Below are 17848 nucleotides of genomic sequence, written 5' to 3'. Positions count from 1 at the left end.
TAAAGCAAACTAAACAATAAATGCAATAATCACAAAAAAAGAAAGAAAAACTGAATTTCACGGCGAAAGAAAGGCGCTTGTTACCACGGTAACACATCTCGCGCACAATAGCGACCTCATCATCCCGCGTCTCAACAAACAAGATGGCGCCTAGTATTCAAAGAAACGATGCAAATTAAAGTGTAACTGTTTTGCTTTTAGCTGCTGTTTTGGTCAGTGATTGTTAGAAAATGAAGTCGGACGTGGAAGAGTTAATGCCGAGGCTGTTGCCGGTGGATTGTGGAGAAGGAACCGAGGACCTGGACCTCAGTGGACCGCCACGGAACCCCCGAGAATATCTGCGACAGGTCCAGTAGGTTTAGCTCAGTTCACTTTTAATCCAGTCTACCCTGGCCTTTGTTTACACTTCAGGGTTCTCCCCGCAAACTCAACGCAACTGCTGCCCTTGTTTCATGTGTTTATTCCCTTGTTTTTAAGGCTGGAGGCATCACTGTGTCCTGATGTGGTGGTTGCTCAAATCGACCCAAAGAAACTGAAAAAGAAGCAAACAGTCAATGCTTCTGTGAGTGAATGTACACAGTACTGCTCAGATTTATTGAAGAATTGGTTAATTATGTTAATAATGCATTCTAATTGGGAAGCATTACATGTAGCAAAGAAAAGTATGAAGACAAATGTGATTCTTCTCCCTTTTGTACTGTATTCCACAAGTTTTCACACCTCTTGAACCTTTCACTATTTTGTCACGTCTATTTTGTTGGGATTTTATAAGCTGCTTTAAATCTGTTGTTCTTTGCAAAACCACTAAGGCCAACTCAGACTGGGGAATATCTGTGAACATTAATTCTCAAATATTGCTTCAGCTTTGTAATCAGAAACATTTCTAAGCTTGGAAATATTATGGCTCTGGCTGTACAGTTGAGGTCATTGTGCTGGTGGAAGGCAAACCTCTGCCTCAGTCTGAAGTCTTTTTCAGCCTATAATGGATGTATTGTCTCTTTTTTTCCCCCACTTTATATTAATGCACTCCTTTGTTTTTGTCTATCAACCAAAATCCCAATGTTAAAGACTATGCTTTCAACATGATGAAAGACGGAAAAGGTCAAAGGGTATGAGCACTTCTACAAGGTATTTTAAGATCTAAAGTAACAGAAGGAACGTGTGTGGTGTGTTGTAGGTAGCAGGGTGCCTTGCTGCTCCTGTAGGCTTCTGCCCCAGCCTCAGTTGGCAGCAACACCAAGTCAGTAACTTTTCAGACGTCAGGCAGGTATGCAGAAACTCTTCCTTGCACACAGTTATTAATTCCTAATCATAAATGGCTATCTCAACACATTTAAATAAGTGATTTATTGTCAAAGACGGACGTTCAAGCATAATTCTTGTGTGTTTCACACTTTGTTTAGAGCATCACTAAGAACAGGACACACTGGAGTCATCACATTCTAGATGACAATGTACAGATGGTAAGATGTCTTACAACACCGGTAGGCTAAGATGCCATTGTGTATTTGAGTTGTTGATCACAGAGTCAGCTTTAAAAGCCTTGAAATATTTGTTTTTTCACAGCCAAAGCTGACAGACGAAAAGGGCTGGAAGAGGTTTTGTTTAGGAGAGAAGACTTACCTGGGTTCTTCATCATCCGGACTAACAGAGGCAGACCAAGAGCCAGCACTGGACTACAGCAAGGTTGTAAAACTTCTACATTATCTGTAAGACTCAGATTTCCTTAGCAGCCAAAAGAAGTCTTGAAGTAGACAACCCTGAAAAATCTGAGTTTGGGAAAGTGGGAATTACTTTTAGCCATGGAGACTATAGTAAAGACTTTAAACCTGCTTACATTTGAGAAAAATGTAATAATATTTAGGTTTGGAAAAAACATTTTTATTTTGGCTCCACATCAGAAAAAATGCTTAATCGTTTAATGAGAATGTGGGGCTAATTATTTGTTTGCATTCAGGTGGGGTTTCCTCCACTGCTAAGCATCGTCAGCAGATTCAATCAGGTAAGTTCAACGCGCGCCACAGATTCTGACAGTTTAACTCTATTTAGTTTAATCTCCAGGCTCTGTGTCTCTGCAGTCCACGGTGCTGATGCTGCTCGACATCCTTATCAGCTGGTTTGAAGAGAGAGAATTTGTTCCACAGCTGGTGAGTTTGGCTATTTATTTACTCCAAGGTTCCTAAGCAGGAAAATAGCAGGCATGTGACATTACACTGCAATATCCAGTTCTGACCAGGCTGACTGGCTAATTTTTTCAAAATTATTAAGAATTACAACCCAGCGTCTGCTTCCTAACTCTTCAACAGGGTCGTTGGTTGTACTCTCTTCTGGCCTGCTTGGAGAAGCCGCTGCTGCCTGAAGCCCACTCCTCCATCCGGCAGCTGGCCAGGAGATGTGCCCAGCTCCGTAGCACAATGGTAGGCTTCCTAGCTAGTCACCGCCTAATTTGTCTGTTTTTTTTTTCCCTTCTGTCTGTAATTTTCTTGAAATCTTCAACCTCCTCATTGCTTGTTTTAACAGAATAGTCAGGAGGATGAGAACTTGCCTGCACTCAACCTGCTCATCTGTCTTGTTGCAAGGTGACTTCAAAAATACCTACTATAGTGACATTTTTGTGACTGCAAACATTTTTACAATTACAAATAGAATCCATTTTTCCCTTTGTGTTATGAGCTCTCTCTTTTTTCATCTGCAGATACTTTGAACAGGTTGATCTTGCAGACCAGCCAGAGTGAACGGGAAGCTGAACTGTAAACTGACTGATATCAGCACATTGGGACATATTTTGTTCTCAAGGCTGCATGTGGAAATGGATGAGCATTTTCACACAATATCCCACCAGAGCATCGACAGGAAAGCCAAAAGCAACCCCAAAAGGGCTTGACTGATTTTTATAAAAAAAGAAATCCATTTACATGACCACATTTTTGCAACTGAAGATGTCATCCAGTGAAAGATTATGTAAAATATGTTTTTTGTGTGCATCAAATAAATGGTTTATAGGAAAATGTCTTGTGTGAACATTATCAGCCAGGATCATTTACAAATTACAAGGTCTGGGAAGCACAGAATCATCTTCAATGCTGATGCACAACTGACAGGGTTGCAAAGTTTACTGTCCTTGGAGTGGCGAGTCAGAGCTGCTCTGGTAGGTTTACACCAAGGAAACGTAGGAGAAAACAGCTTCAAAGTACGACGACAGCCTCTTACTTTACTAAAGACTTACTATACACCAACATTGTAACACTGACATAAACATATAAGTTACTTTTGGATTTGCTACATGTTAGCTTTCTATCACTGAATACTAAAATTTACTTAAGAAAAAGAGGTAGTTGTACTGAGAATGGTAAAATATTCACTTAATTTATGATTTCAGAAGATAGTTTATTGTACTACGTTTTACTAAGGGGCACAAACGTAAAGAGGACTAAATATAAATGTACACCACACTTTCCAGCCTTATATTTGTGAAAACCCTTGAACCCAATTATCAAATTAACTCCTCTTCAAAAATACACACTGCTTTAAATTTTAGGTTGTATTGTAACAAAATGTGAAAATTTTCAAGGGACAAGAGTGGAAATTGAATTTTAATCAGACTGAAACAACAAAAGTAATGTAGAAATACACCCAGAATAAAAACAAACCCAAGATATTCCTGCTTTTATCTCAGCTTTATTCTAAGCAGATCTTGTAGTAGAAAAACAAAAAGGTTTAAGAATCAACGTAGTAGGATAAATCACATTTGATTTAAAAGGACGCAGAAGGAACATTTTCTCTTTGAATCGTTCCCACACTTGCAGTGAGAACAGCTCTCAACCAGAGGAAAACGAAGAACAGAAATAAGCAGTTTTCCACAAATTTTAAACTGGCTACTGACAATCTGGACTGTAAGAAATCCATCTATTTTAAAACATTTCTGTCAAGAAAAGAAACTGGTGATTTAAAAAGGACAAATGTGTTTAAAAACCGCCACCACGTCAAAGAAAACAGCTGAAGATTTATTCACCATTCTGGTTATACAGAAGATCACATCAGCGTCTCTTGTCCTTCCTGTCTCCTCTATTTTTATGCTCCCTATCGCTCCGGGACGGCCTGCCCTTCTTCTCCTCGCTCCTTCTCTTCCTCCTCTCCGCCGAGTCTCTCCCTCCTGACTTCTGTCGACTTCTTTCCTCCTTCTTCTTGTCTCTGCCTCTATCGGACGGCCTCCTCTTTCGCTTGTCGCTGTCTCGGCTGCGGCTGCTGGACGTCGAGGACGATGAGGACGAAGACGAGGATCGGCTGGATCCGGAGGATGAGGAAGAGCTACCGCTGGAGGAGGATCCAGACGAGGAAGAGGAGGAGCTGTTGCTACGACTGCGATGTTTCTTTGCGTCTTTCTCCTTCTTTCTCCCTCTGCCTTGTTCCTCCCCTTCCTCCTTTGCAGGGGCATCAACCTCCTTAGAATCAGGCAGCTTTTGTGGGCCCTCCTCTTCGTCCTCCTTTGATTTTCTCTCCTCTGTCTGGTTTTCCGCTGTGGAGTCCTGGACGCTGGACTCTGTAGCCATGTTGTCCTGTGTGGGACTGGTTGGATCCTGAGCGAGGGCAGCAGAGGCCTTTTGGGGTTCTTGACTTGGAGAGGCGGTCTCCGTCACGGGTGACTGTGCTGCTGGTTCTCCCGCAGCGAGGCTCTGTGGGGGCTCGTCGCTGGAGTCTGGGACCTCTAGGCCGCTTACAGCTGCTTCACAGCTCTGAACATCTGGAGTCTTTTCTTCTTGGATTTCTGTGGACTCCTGCTTCCTGTCTGTTTCTACCTCTACCTCCTTACCCTTATCTTCCTTCTCTACCTCCATCTCCTCTGACTCTGGACTTGCTGCCTTCTCACTCTTCTCCTTCTGCTCCTCTCCTGCCTCCTCCTTGCTTCCCTCCTCTCTCACCTCCATCACTTCCTCCTCCACCTCTTCTATTTTAACCAACTCCTCTTTCTCCCCCTCCTCAGCATCACCTCCTCCTATCTCCTTCTCCCTTTCCTCCTCCTCGTCCTCATCCTCATCCTCGTCTTCCTCCCTCCTGGATTCCCCCCTTTTACCTCTCTGCTTCTCTACCTGACCTGCTGGCTTACCCTCCGCCGGGCGGTCCATCCTTGAGGCTGAGCTGCCATCCTGGTCGCGGTTCGGCTGGCGCCGGGGACGCGACTCCATCTTGCTCAAATGTTCGGCAAATGCCTCACGCCTTTCCTCAAACACAGCTGCACGGACACAAAATTTTATAGGTCAGCGTTATTTAAAGAAAGAACTTAGGATTTCTGAAATGTTGTTAGAAGTATTTATCGCCACCACAAAGAAAAAGAGCATCAACTTATAAACCTCAGGGCTTCCTGTACATGCAAATGATCACAGCATGCCGCCACACCTTATGAATAAAGTTTAAACATCATGAAACATTAAATTTTACTTTATTTTGGAAAAATCTAAGATGGCTACTGTGGACTGCTTTCAGGGGTGAAAAAAAAACAACTAATCCCTAATCATATCTTAATTATTACACGGCATCAGTGGCCACCTAAGACTGTGTTCCTATACAACATGTTGTTAGAGATCTTTTTCAAGAAACCCAAGAAAACAAAATGCTCTAAAAGGCAGGCTGCAAACTGTCCCATTAATCGTAACGCCGATGTCCACATAAACACAATTTAAAAAGTCGAACACTGACCATTGAGTTTCTTGGTGGATTCTTCGAGGAGTTTCTGAGTTGCGGAGCACATTTTTCCAGGCCGGTAGAAGATATGAGGCTTGGTTTTGGTGCGAATGTATTTCACCAGGTGATTATTGTGGCTGTTCCACTCCTCTTGCTATAGTTGGAGGTAAGATGCATAGTTATAAAGCAGTAATTACTGCATCTCAAGGTTTTTATACTGGTACATCTGTATCAATAAAACTGTGATAACATTTTCTTACCAGCTGAGCCAATTCTACTTTCTGTTCCAGCAGTCTCAGCTCTGTCTGCTTGGCTCTTCTCTCCTCGAACAGTTCTCGCTTTTCATTCTCTACTTTTTTCCTCTCAGCCTCAGCTTGAACCTCGAGCTTCTGCTCTATCTCTGAACGTCGCTTTAGCTGTGATCCAAACAAATGGTAATGAGTTACCAGGAAAGGAACAACTAATGCAACAAGAATCATCCAGTTCTATACTTGCTGGGGGTGTATTATTATCATATTAGACTCGCAGCTCAACAATAGTTTATTTGATCTAAAACAAACATGATAATAATAGTTGCGCACCTTCTCAGATGAGACGTTCGATTCTTGCTTGAATTTCTGCAGTGTCCCCATCAGCAGGCCAAACATGCGCCGATTCCTGACATTTAGATCAAAACAATAAATTTTGTTTATATATATATATTTTTATATATATTTGATTATATATTATGCTTGTGTTGGCTTACCTCTGTTTCCCCTTTTCATCCATGGTTTGATCCTGAATGAGGTCTCGGCGTGTTCTCTCCTTGGAGGTAGCTACTACAGATGACTGCAACGCCGGCTAATGATTAGGGAGAAAAAAAAACTACATATAAGCCTTTAAAAAAAAAAAAAAAAAAAAAGGAATAAAGACAGTACAGATGTATTTATCCAGTAAAGTTATAATAAAGCTCAGCAAATGTTGCATTTTACTTTTTTGACATCGTCATCGTCCTCGGCGTCACTGTCATGACGCACGTCTCTCCTGGCCCTCTGATCACCTGCCAGCCTGCACAAAAATAAACAAATACAGCTAAACAGATCTGCAGCCAGGATTCACACAAAATAAATACCAAAAATCTGCACATGTCCATAAATTAAGTTGTGTCTAAGACAGTAGAATATGTGAAAAAAGGGTGATGCAAAAAGGCATAAATCCTCATCACAGCAGTTGAAATCTACCATTAATTAGAAAAGCAACTCTGCAACATAGTGCAAACTAAGTCGGTTCAGTCACAACCGATGGTGTATAAAAAATTGTCTCATTGTTGAGGTCAGATTTATGAAAATGTACATTACATTTATGTGAGTAAAAACAAAAAGGAGTTTGAGAACAAAAAGGTCATAGCCCTCCCCATCCCGGAAAGCATATTCATGCAAACCTTGACATCACATACTTCTGTTTACTAACTAAACATAACCATTAGCGAGAGGAAGGGTCAAACTGCTTCAGAAAACTTTTGATCTCTATTTCGATAAATAGCTAAGCAAAAAAAAAGAAAAAAGATTTATCATCTTTTCAGATACTTTTAAGATTTAAACCAGTAAAGTTTCAGTATATTGTGAGCTCACTTTTGGGGTATTTATAAAAATATTTGCCATGAATGCAATGGTCAGTTCATAAAAATAGAATCTCCATCAAAAAAGGGCAGGGTAAAATATCTAACTCGAATGAGAGGGATAAGTGAAAATAATGGGCAAACAAACTACCAGAGGGACGGATGATGTAAGCATAAACAAATGGACAAACTTCGAGTCAAATTTATTTAAAAAAATGTTGATTGATAACTTTTAGATAGCTTGAATTAAATTCTATGCTTTTATAGACCATGTGGGGGTCCCAGCTCCTTTCCCAACACTGCATGCGGGGAGGATCTCAGCTGAAAACACATTAAGCCATGCAGTTCTCACCTCAGCAGAGCTCCTTCGATGTCCCTTTGCTTGGCAGGGGGCCCGCTGCTTCCCATATCTGAGAGACTGCGTCTGAAAAACAACGCAAAGTATTAGGAATAACAAACAGGAGCTTATGTTTTTTTTTTTTTTTAAAATAACCACTACTGTTGTGTTATTCTACAAACATTTTTCACCACTAGAAAATCACTAAAGGTTTATTCTTTATGGTCACCCTTCCATGTGTAAATGTTAGGATTCAACCCACTTAGAACAGTCTTTGAGCAGCTTAACGTAACACGTAACAGTGTTTCTTCAGAAACACTGTTTAATGCCAACCTGAGCAACAGAAATATCAAAATGCATATATAGGGTGAGCAATGTGCTAAATGAGAATGTACTTCTTACACTAATGTTTTGCCCTCTGGGGTGGATTAATTGTTTAAAGTCAGACGATAATAACGCTCTTTCAGATTAAATAATTTGGTTTGACATACATCTAGTTTGTAAATGTTGCCAACAAACCTACCTACAGGTTTTCACAATCTATTGCTCTTTTTGTACTAATTCATTAGTTTTTATTTAAACCTTTCTTTTTCTTCTTTCATAGTTGGGCTGTATAGATGAGGCAAGTTTAATTTAAAATGTCTTGTTTCTACCCCGTCAGTCATTTTGAATTATTTTTAAATCTGCCCCCTCCCCTCCCCTCCCTCCGTTATTACCTGAGGAGATTGATTCCTCTGCCTCTACCTCCTCCCAGGCCTACCATGGGGCCACTGAGCCGACGCAGCTGACCCGGTCTGTAAACATAGAAATTAAAATAGTCAACAAGGAATTGACTCTGCAAACTAGCACCAGCTAAAGGAGAAGATTCATTGTTTTGAGAGCTGCTTCGGCCCTACACCAGAAGTAAAGCAAATTTGCGCTATAAAAAAAGGAGGTGATATTCTGACGATCGGCTGCTGCCGACCAGCAACTCCGCTCTTGTAGATTTAAGATAATAAAAACTTACTGTGTAAACTGCTTTTTACTTTAAATATATAATTAACAGAACAGTTTAAATGGGCATGTCGAAACAACAGGGAGGTGGTGTGTGTGCCTGCAGGCTGGCCACCTCCTGCTAACTAAGTTAGCGCACATTCAAGGAAGGTTAATAGCTTCAATAACAAACGTTTATCGAATAAAAATGTTCACTGTGTTTATTATTCGCTTACCGTGATTCATTAGGGTCCCGCCCGGTCAGTTTACGAATATTATCCTCCACATTTTTCAAGTTTTCTTTGGCTTTTTCGAGCTGGTCCTGCAAGCTCCGCACAGCCACCGCCATCTTGCTCTCCAGTTAGCGCGAATCACGTGTGCGTGTCTTTAGTTTCGCTAGAGTGTCTTCTTCATCTCTATAAACTGGATCTTGCTCTCTGTCGCCGCCTGCTGCTTAAACAAAACCTCGATTTTTGTTCTCCTTGGAGTATGTGACCTCAGATGGCGCTGTTCATGCATTTTAAATTGCCTCTGATCTACACTAACACGTTTAGATTAACTTTTTACTATGCGGATTTATTTATTACATTCTATATGCGACTGAATCGACAATTAAAGGTTAACTCATATCTCTGGTAAATAAGGGATAAAAGCACGGATTTTGAACAGAATCATTTGGATCTGTAGTAAAACCGTAACTATAATGCCTCCCGCTTGGTTCAGCCTCCTCTTACGTATACTGGCGTAATTACGTAGCCCATCTTAGCAACCAGCATGGCGACATTAAAGCTTCGCTCAGTGTTTGTTGAAGCTAGTTAGTTAGTACCTCATTTTGGCCCGTAAACATGTTCGTATTTGAACAACCAGAGGCTTCTGGATATACCCGACCCCTGCCGCCATTCCTTTTGAATATATCTGAAGAAAATGGGATACCTTGAACTTAACGTTTCAATGGAGTCGAGGACAGGTGTGAAATTATTAGCATTGGCTAGCTCTTCATAGCATTTTAGGCTCCATAAGTAATTCTTCTGAAGACTTTAGAAAAACAAACTGAAATAATTTTATTGGTTCTGCCTTGGACATATTATTTACCAAATGAGGACGAATACGTCTTATTTATAATGCTGTGTTACAATAAATTTTAAAAAACATATGTTGAATGACTTTGCTGAATATATTGAAATACAGTTTTAAGTGCATAGTATTTTCCTTCACTTACGTTTTGATATTATTTGCATATAGTTCATTAATTTTTTTACATTATCTGCTCATAAATGCCCATAAAAATAAAATAATTATATTTAGATACTTCTTTTCTGGTATATATAGAAATGATTGATTTCCTCCTTTATCTTGTCATACAGAAAGCATACAAATAATTTACATGTGCCTGCTAGGCACCATCTGGTAATTTTTACTGTATGCAGCTGTTCAGTTTAACATTTGTGTATGTTTAAGGAAGTGTATCATCTGGACTAGAGGGCAGCTCTGGAGTGAGAAGACAGAAAATAAAAAACATCCGTAAGTACTGGTAAACCCACTAAGGAACAGCAATTATCTATAGATTAGTTTTATAATTTATCTACCTGGAATCTGATTTTAAGGATTTTTATAGGTTTGGATAAGAAATTATTAGTATGTTCATTCCTTTTTTCCTTGTAATATTGTTCACATTTGAATCCTGGCCACCTAGAAATATGTGACTTAAATTCATTTTCAACTTTAGGAACTGGTTCAAACAAATTGGGAATCTTGAAAATGTAACCCATAGAAGAATGACATTTTACATGATAAATGTTTAGGAATCATTTCTATTCATAAATTTTTTTTTCTGGTTTTTTTTTTTTTAGCTTTCTGTCCTCAGTCCTCCAGCAAAGCGGCTCAGTCCATCGTTAAAGATCACATGTTGTCCCATTATAAAAAGATTTACTCAGCTAAAGGTGAGCTACATTTTAGATATATGTTCAATAAAAGGTGAAGTAGCAGACTGCTAACACACTTGATTACTTGATGATGACCTGATTACGACCTAGTATAACCACCTCTACATGGCAGTATGATTTAAAAACCATGGGACCTCTGAAAATATTTGGAGATGTTTACTCATAATACATCACACCAAAGTTGGCAAAAAACATAACACAGCATATCAGGAAACGCATGGTGGGGAAGTTATGATGATTTGACCTGAGTTTACAGGAACTTTCTTTTTACCACTTATCATTACAAAAACAGATCTTAGCATATTTAACTCTAATTAGGTTTCACTGTAATAATTATTATGTTTTTGTCTTTCTTTTGCAGCTACTATTGATACCTCTGCACCCAAAAGCTTGATGCAAAGTTTGAAGTGTAAGTACCCAATTATTAAACTGTGTTTCAATTAAAAAAACCTGATCATAAATTATATTGTTTTCCTTTTCTTTAGCAAAATTTTAAAACTACATTAGAATGCCTCGAACAGTAGCATTTATTGGAAGCTCAGTTGCATAACTGAGCTTCCAGTGATGTTTTTAATGCATCACTTATAAGTAGACATTTCATGCTAACACTATATAAACCTTGAAGTTAAATATAAAAATCTCAAATGACATTAAATTACTCAGTAATACTAAGCAGCTATATATTTTTTCTTGCCCTCTGGTGGCAACTTGTTAAAACTACACATGTTTCTGTAGAGAAAAACGTTGCATAGATCAGGAACGTTTAATAAATTATTATTCAGTAAACAAAATTGACCCATGAAAGAATCAATATAATCCTTTAGCAGTTTAGCTTCTTTGGGTTTTGAGGTTATTAAAACGGGCCCAAAGTGATCTGTAAAACTATAATTTTCTGTGCTTACCGGTAATCAAAAACTTGACATTTATTTTGGAGATAAAAACATAAAAGTATGGAGGGCTGCCAGTGTTATTCCTGCAAAACTAATTGGGCATCTACAAGTTGACTTAAAGCTAAGCCAGGACATTTTTAGGACAGTGTCCTCCTTGATTGATTCATACCTACACAAGGTTTTCTTCTCCTGTCTTTGGATTGATTTAAAGTTATTCCAAACAATACCTAAAACATGATTACAACTTAGTTTTACATTTACAATGGTCCATTGATGATTGTGAGAGGTCTAAATTAGTTTGTGTTGAGGTTTTATTTAATGGTCTTCACACTTGTTTACAGACAATGATCAGATCAGAAAGCAACAGCAGAAGAAAGATGATCGTCCTTCTTCAGCTTTCTCTTCTTCACATAGGAATAGCAGAACGTCCTGCTTCTCAGCGCAAGTATGAGATTACATTTTACTCTGTTCATTTGGTTGTTGGTGCTTTGCAAAACAATATTGTATGACTTTAAACTTGCTTCCTTCCTCAACTCTTGATAAAATGCATCTTTCATTTATCTGAGCAGTATGATGAGAACCCCTACCACTTCTCAAGAAGCTCCATCGTCGCCTCCACCCCGAGATTAAACAGCTCCGTCAATGCCAAGGACATTGTTTACCCATCCTGTTCAGTCAATTCCCATTATGCGCGCCCGTCATCAGAGAGAAGATACCGAAGCCCTGACACAACTTTTCAAAGAAAGCAGTCCACATGTTCGCTGGTAGCTTCAAGAGATCAGGGTTGCTACAACACCTTCCAGGATCCTGTGAAGAAGACGTACAGTGGAGACTTGCTCGAAAAACATTCCCAGCACTTTACCCAAAAGAAACCATTTACTCCCAAGACCCTGAAGTCAGATAAGAGTTCATACCTGTCAAGATATCGCTACTACAGAGGACCACAGATTAAATCGTCTCAGGATGACAGCAACTCAAAACTGTTAGGTGGAGAGACAGTTGGTCAAAGGTACTTTAAATGAAGAAAATAATTTCTTAAGTAATCTAATAGTGACTTAAATACAGTGCTTTGCAAAATTATTAAACTTTTTCACATTTTGTAACATTAGAACAACAAACTTTAATGTGTTTTTGTAGGTTTTATCGCAGTAGACTAACCCAATATTGTGCATAATTATGAAGTGGAAGAAAAATTATACATAGTGTTAAAAAAAACGCAATAAAAAAAATCTGACAAGTGTGACATGCACTTGTCAGATTGTATGTCAATCTGACAAGCAATTGACCTTTTCACCCCTAAATTCAATCCTTTGCGTGCAATTGCCTTAGGAAGTCATCTAATTGTTACTAGTCTGTCTGTGTGTAATTTAATAAATATAGCTAGTTTCTGAAGGTCTTCAAGGTTTCTAGGAAAACCTTTGTCAATAAACAACATCGTAAGGACAAAGGAAATGTAAAATTAGATCTAAATCCTACTCATAATCTGGCATCGTTTGAAAACTGATGTTCAGAAAAGCTCTCCAAGCAATCAGACAGTGACTGTGTTCTTACATAAAAAATAATGGGTAAAACGTATTGTGAACTTCTCAATTATGCCTCTCATAGTGTTAGCACAAAAAAATAGTCAAATATATTAATGTTTGTGGTTGAAGTTGTATAAAATATAAAAAAGGCTCATTGGATATTTATACAGTTTTTCTATAGATTTAATTTTTTGTCTTACCATCTGTATAATTGTTTTTTTCTTTTTATGCAGCTCAGACCACAAGGAATACACTGAAAAACCTGATGGCCTGTCCCAGGTAAGTTTAAATATTTGATATTGAAGAGAAATTTGTCCTTGAGGGTCAGTGCAACACAAAGTTTAGGTGGCTCTCTGGTCCTACACTCCTGCGTCCAATAGATGACATACCTTTTAGCATGGGATCAGGTTCTTCAGAGTCCTGCTTATAACCTGATTAATTTGATTCCAGTCCGTTGCAGGACTCCAGCACCTGAGGACGGGGGTGTGTGGCACCGTCCAGTAAATAATGTCCTCAACTTAACTCCTTTGTTTATTTGTGTCTAAGGGCTATGAAATCTTTTTTAAAATCCTTTTTCTTAAAAGTAACTTTTATGATTTATTGAAAATGAATTCATGAACCAATGCTATTGCTAATGATTCTGTTCTTAATGTGTTTTTTTTTCCCTATATCACCCTCTTGTTGAGTGGGTCATGCAAAATCTGTGCTGGCTGCGTTTCTCAACAATGTCTTGTGGTGAAATATCAGAGAAAAACAAAGCAGAAACCGTTAGGATAAATACTTTCCACAACAGAGATGAGTTATAATGAAATCTTGCCTGTTTTACAGGAATATTCCACAGAGCACGAATGGTCTGAAGATGAGGTCACTGGTTCTTACTTACCACCATTACAACATGAGCATAAAATGAAAAGCAGGGACAATTCTTTCTTTGACTCCTCATCCAGGTGAAACAATGCAGTAGGTTAGACATGTAGTATTTGTTTTAGATGTTATCTAGATAAGTTGACAAAACGTTCAAGTATACTTGTGTCCTGCTTTTGTAGGTTCTCTCCAGAAGTTGGAAAGTCCCCTATTAGAAGCCTTATTTTGGCCGAGTAAGTTCCCCATGGCATCCAAACAGACGAGGTTTAGACAAAAAAAGAATATTTACACACAATTTCCAAGCGTGGCCAAATAATAATACTTTACCAAAATACAAACTGTAAAGAAAATCAACACCTTTAATTAAAATGTTTCTATTTGTTTGGCAACAGAGAAGAAGAATTGCTGTACCTTGAATTCATTTCTTCTGTGACTGAGGACATCCTGTCCAGGGGCCACATCTCTGACAGGTTTCTTTTTAATTTTCTTTGCCACAAATATATATTCCCTTGAAAATGTATTTAATACCCTTGACCTTTATTAGATTTTGTCCCATTACAATCACTAAGTATTTCATTGGGGTTGTATATGATGGACACAAAGCACAAAATAAACACAAAAGGGAAAGAATTGTGAAGTGGAAGGAAAGGGACGCATGGTTTTCAAAATTTGTTCTAATAGAGATTAGGAAAGCATGGCATGGATTTATGTTCAGCCCCTTTGAGTTAATACTTTGTTGAACCATCTATTACTGCAATTAGAGCTGGAAGTCTGTTGTCTGTATTTAGATGGAATAAAGAACATCTGTAAACACAATTTTCAAGACCTGTTAAAGATTTTAACTTTAAGTATAAAGTTTATACTTTAACTTTATACTTAAAGTATAAACTTTAAGTATAAAGTTAAGTATAAACTTAAGTAAGTTTAAGTATAAACTTAAGTATAAACTTCAGTTTATACTTAAGTTTAAGTATAAACTTTGACTGAACTGTAGTAATACATGGAAATTATTTGATTTGAGCTGCTCCTATTTTATCAATGAATGTATGTTTAGGACCAAGTCCTGCTTCAATGTGGGGATGTTGCCTTTAAGGTGATGACATAGTGTTTTACATGTTGGGCAAAAAGTTCAGTTTTGGTTCCATCTGACTGGAGCATCTTGTTCCCTACATGGCATGTGACAAACTGCAAACGGTCTAATAAAACAATTACTTTCTCGTTGCTGCTCATACATAAATGTCAGATTTGGGAAATGCATTAATAATAACTGTTCTGTCAATGGATTCCTCTACCCAAGCCTTGGATCTCTGAATCTCCACTGTTAGCAATACAAACCAAAAACATATTTCTCTCAGTTTTAAGCTCTGAAACACAAAAGGAGCATCTTTCCACTGGTTAAATTGGAACATTAAACTTAGAGAACATATTTCGCAAACCCATACTAGGTCATAAATTCAGGTTTGCTTAGCATTAGCGCCCAACTTCAGGGAGTTTTCTTGAGTTTTTTCTGGCTGAGATTTTGGAAAATTCAACTTCCCAGAACAAAGAGAATACACCATTATTTAATCTCAGTACATCTCAGACTTCTGGCAGAGTCTGAGATTTTTTTAAGAAAACAAATTGGGTAACACTTTATTTGACAGGGTGTGCATAAGACTGACATGACACTGTCATAAACATAACATGACATCTGTCATGAAGATGAAGGAGGTTTTATGAATGTCTATAACTGTTGTCAGAAAACACCAAAAGGTTCAGGGATAATTATGTGTAGTGGTTTAAAGGAAGTTTAGATTTCAAGAAGATTTCCCAAACCTTTGGCGTCTCACAGAGAACTGTTTAATTCATCAACAGGAAATGGAAAGGTTATGGCACAGCTGCAAACCACAAAAACATATTGCCACCTCTAATGACAGGCCAGGCTTGGTGAACATTAAACAGAGAAGTAGCCAAGAGGGTCACAGTAACTATGGTTAGCACCAAAGCAAAACCCTGTTTTTTTAAACTTACACTCTCAACTAAAGAGATCTGACTTCCAAGAAAACTTGAACATGGCAACATGGTTGAACTGGACTTCATTTTGGGGTATTACAGTAAAAAGGACTGAAAACAAATGCACAGTATTTTATTTGAGAAAGAAAAAGTTTTGTAAACCATGTATGAATATGGGATGGATTTTTCATCCTGGATGATAGATGGATGGATATAGAAGTCTCATTTTATTGATTGGTGATTGTTAAATTAAAGCGCTATCAGTTTGATAGAATATGTAGAGTTTAATATATTTATGTTTTTGAAAGGATGCTCAATCGGGTGATGAATCGACATATTGAAATGAATCTACATCGGCTTGATGAGGTAACTGTATAGCTTAAATAATATGTCAAATATGTTAAATAAGTATTGTTTACAGCTTAAGAAGATCCTCCTATGCTTATTTTTTCAGGGTAAAATGCGCCATCTTCTGGAAGTGTTGAGTAATGAGTTTGAGGAACCATTCGACATATCCACCTCAACTAAAGTCCCTCTGAAACATGGGAAAGCTTTACTTGATTCTGTATTTTCACATTTTAAATTTGGGCCTAAGCCAGTAGAGACTAAAGAAGACGATGACGTCATTACTCATGCCTTACAAATTAATCATCCTGATTTGTCAGATTATGACGATCTTCCATGGGTTTCTACACGCCCATGCTCTCCTGTAAGAACTGCTTCTTCAACCAAAACAAGGGCAGAGGATGAGAAGAAAGAGAATGATGAAGAAGGTGTTGGCTTAAAGTTTTGTAGTGGCGATCTTATAGACAGTAGTCAAGACAGTCAAGAGGACTTTCTTCAGACAGATATTACTGAAATGAATGTCCAGAATGAAAACTGTGAGCACACTACTACGAGCAGTGATGTGAACCAAAGTGATAAGCTGTCTAAGGAGGCAGAGGATCTGGGAAACATTTTGTCAGAGTCGTTGCATATGTCTAGCAAAACAGACTCTGAAAACGTAGTAGCTGCTGAGGAGACAAACACAAACCGACATGAAGATGTCAGTGATGATGACTTCTGAGCTGTGCTGTACTCAGGAATTGAATGCGGTTTTTATATTCGGTTCTCAGATGATGTTGTTTCAGACGGAACTAACAAAGGGTATTCTTGAAGATTTGTGAAAGTCATTTAGCACTGGTTATGTCTTACAAGGCACATTAAGAAGGTGTTTCATTTGTGTTTTAATCTTTTTAATGATTTGTTTTCTTTTAAAGTTCAATGAAAATGTTCCTGTTTTTGAGAAATCTTTAAACTGGGGTTGTACTTGACCATAACTGTAGTTAAGATATTATCAGTGTTATTTTTGTTTAAAATAATATACAGATTTCTGAAGCGTAGATGTGTGAAATAAATAGTTTCGCAAAAAAAAAAAAAACTTTTTATGTGAAAACTTAGAAATGGTATCTGCCAGAAAAAAGCCCCGTTAGTTTATTTGCATTGCCCACTCATGCGTAAGCCCATGTGCAGCTGTGGCATATGCACTTATTTTAACTATGTATTAATAAAATGCAACAGGCTATACGTTTGTTAAGTTTGCCTTTTTATGCTTTTGATATGTAGCTTTTATGAGCTTCACCAGAAAGTGTCTTCTGTTTGCAATAAATTGTTTCTTCTTGAGTTTTGTAAGTTTTCGTCTGTGTCTTAAAACGCTCTTATAACCCGAAGAGTTAATAATCGCGTCTTGGGAAATTTAGCAAACAAATAAAACTCTGGACAGCATCATGTGTGTGATTAAAGTCACTGGGTGAACTGCGAGTCTATGCAAAAGGTAAACAAACATGTCCGCGGACAACAGTTCGTGACAGCTGTCCCGTTTCTGGCATTTTCACCGCTCAGCATTCCAGCTGTCTGATGTCATGCCACTGAAAAGCCCCGCATATTCCTCCGCCGCTAAGGGACTACAACGAATTTGAATAAAGTTTTCAAATAAAATATTAACACCCACATAGGTTGTGTGTATTCAGAGTGGACTGCTAGTGTTTTTTCCACTTTAGGTTGAAATGTAG

The 17848-nt window shown here is 38.2% G+C and overlaps 3 protein-coding genes across 4 annotated transcripts; 2 read left to right on the top strand and 1 right to left on the bottom strand.

Annotated features, from left to right (window-relative positions):
* Positions 1-102: 102 nt before the first annotated feature.
* On the top strand, positions 103-3008 carry gemin2 (gem (nuclear organelle) associated protein 2). The gene is made up of 10 exons (XM_028000439.1): positions 103-352; positions 478-562; positions 1178-1267; positions 1404-1463; positions 1567-1686; positions 1958-2002; positions 2079-2147; positions 2307-2417; positions 2521-2579; positions 2696-3008. The coding sequence occupies exons 1-10, from the start codon at positions 231-233 to the stop codon at positions 2733-2735; spliced, it is 801 nt and encodes a 266-aa protein (XP_027856240.1). The 5' UTR covers positions 103-230; the 3' UTR covers positions 2736-3008.
* A 567-nt stretch (positions 3009-3575) lies between these two features.
* Positions 3576-8984, bottom strand: pnn (pinin, desmosome associated protein). The gene is made up of 9 exons (XM_028000435.1): positions 8822-8984; positions 8330-8407; positions 7629-7700; positions 6651-6726; positions 6425-6519; positions 6261-6336; positions 5940-6095; positions 5695-5833; positions 3576-5230 (listed from the first exon to the last, which is right to left on the bottom strand). The coding sequence occupies exons 1-9, from the start codon at positions 8932-8934 to the stop codon at positions 4038-4040; spliced, it is 1998 nt and encodes a 665-aa protein (XP_027856236.1). The 5' UTR covers positions 8935-8984; the 3' UTR covers positions 3576-4037.
* A 346-nt stretch (positions 8985-9330) lies between these two features.
* On the top strand, positions 9331-17459 carry spata7 (spermatogenesis associated 7). Of its 2 annotated transcripts, XM_028000437.1 has the most exons (12): positions 9331-9552; positions 10044-10106; positions 10436-10525; positions 10890-10937; positions 11760-11863; positions 11988-12427; positions 13175-13220; positions 13770-13888; positions 13988-14038; positions 14198-14275; positions 16106-16163; positions 16252-17459. In XM_028000437.1, the coding sequence occupies exons 1-12, from the start codon at positions 9510-9512 to the stop codon at positions 16861-16863; spliced, it is 1752 nt and encodes a 583-aa protein (XP_027856238.1). In that variant the 5' UTR covers positions 9331-9509; the 3' UTR covers positions 16864-17459. The 2 variants fall into 2 exon arrangements, with proteins under 2 accessions (XP_027856238.1, XP_027856239.1); XM_028000438.1 differs by lacking the exon at positions 10044-10106 and having other exon boundaries at positions 10450-10525.
* The last annotated feature ends 389 nt before the right edge of the window (positions 17460-17848 follow it).

Source organism: Xiphophorus couchianus, chromosome 19 (genome assembly GCF_001444195.1).
Source record: "Xiphophorus couchianus chromosome 19, X_couchianus-1.0, whole genome shotgun sequence".
NCBI lineage: Eukaryota > Metazoa > Chordata > Actinopteri > Cyprinodontiformes > Poeciliidae > Xiphophorus > Xiphophorus couchianus.
Note: the sequence above shows the minus strand (reverse complement) of the source record. Positions and strands in the feature narration are given on the sequence as shown.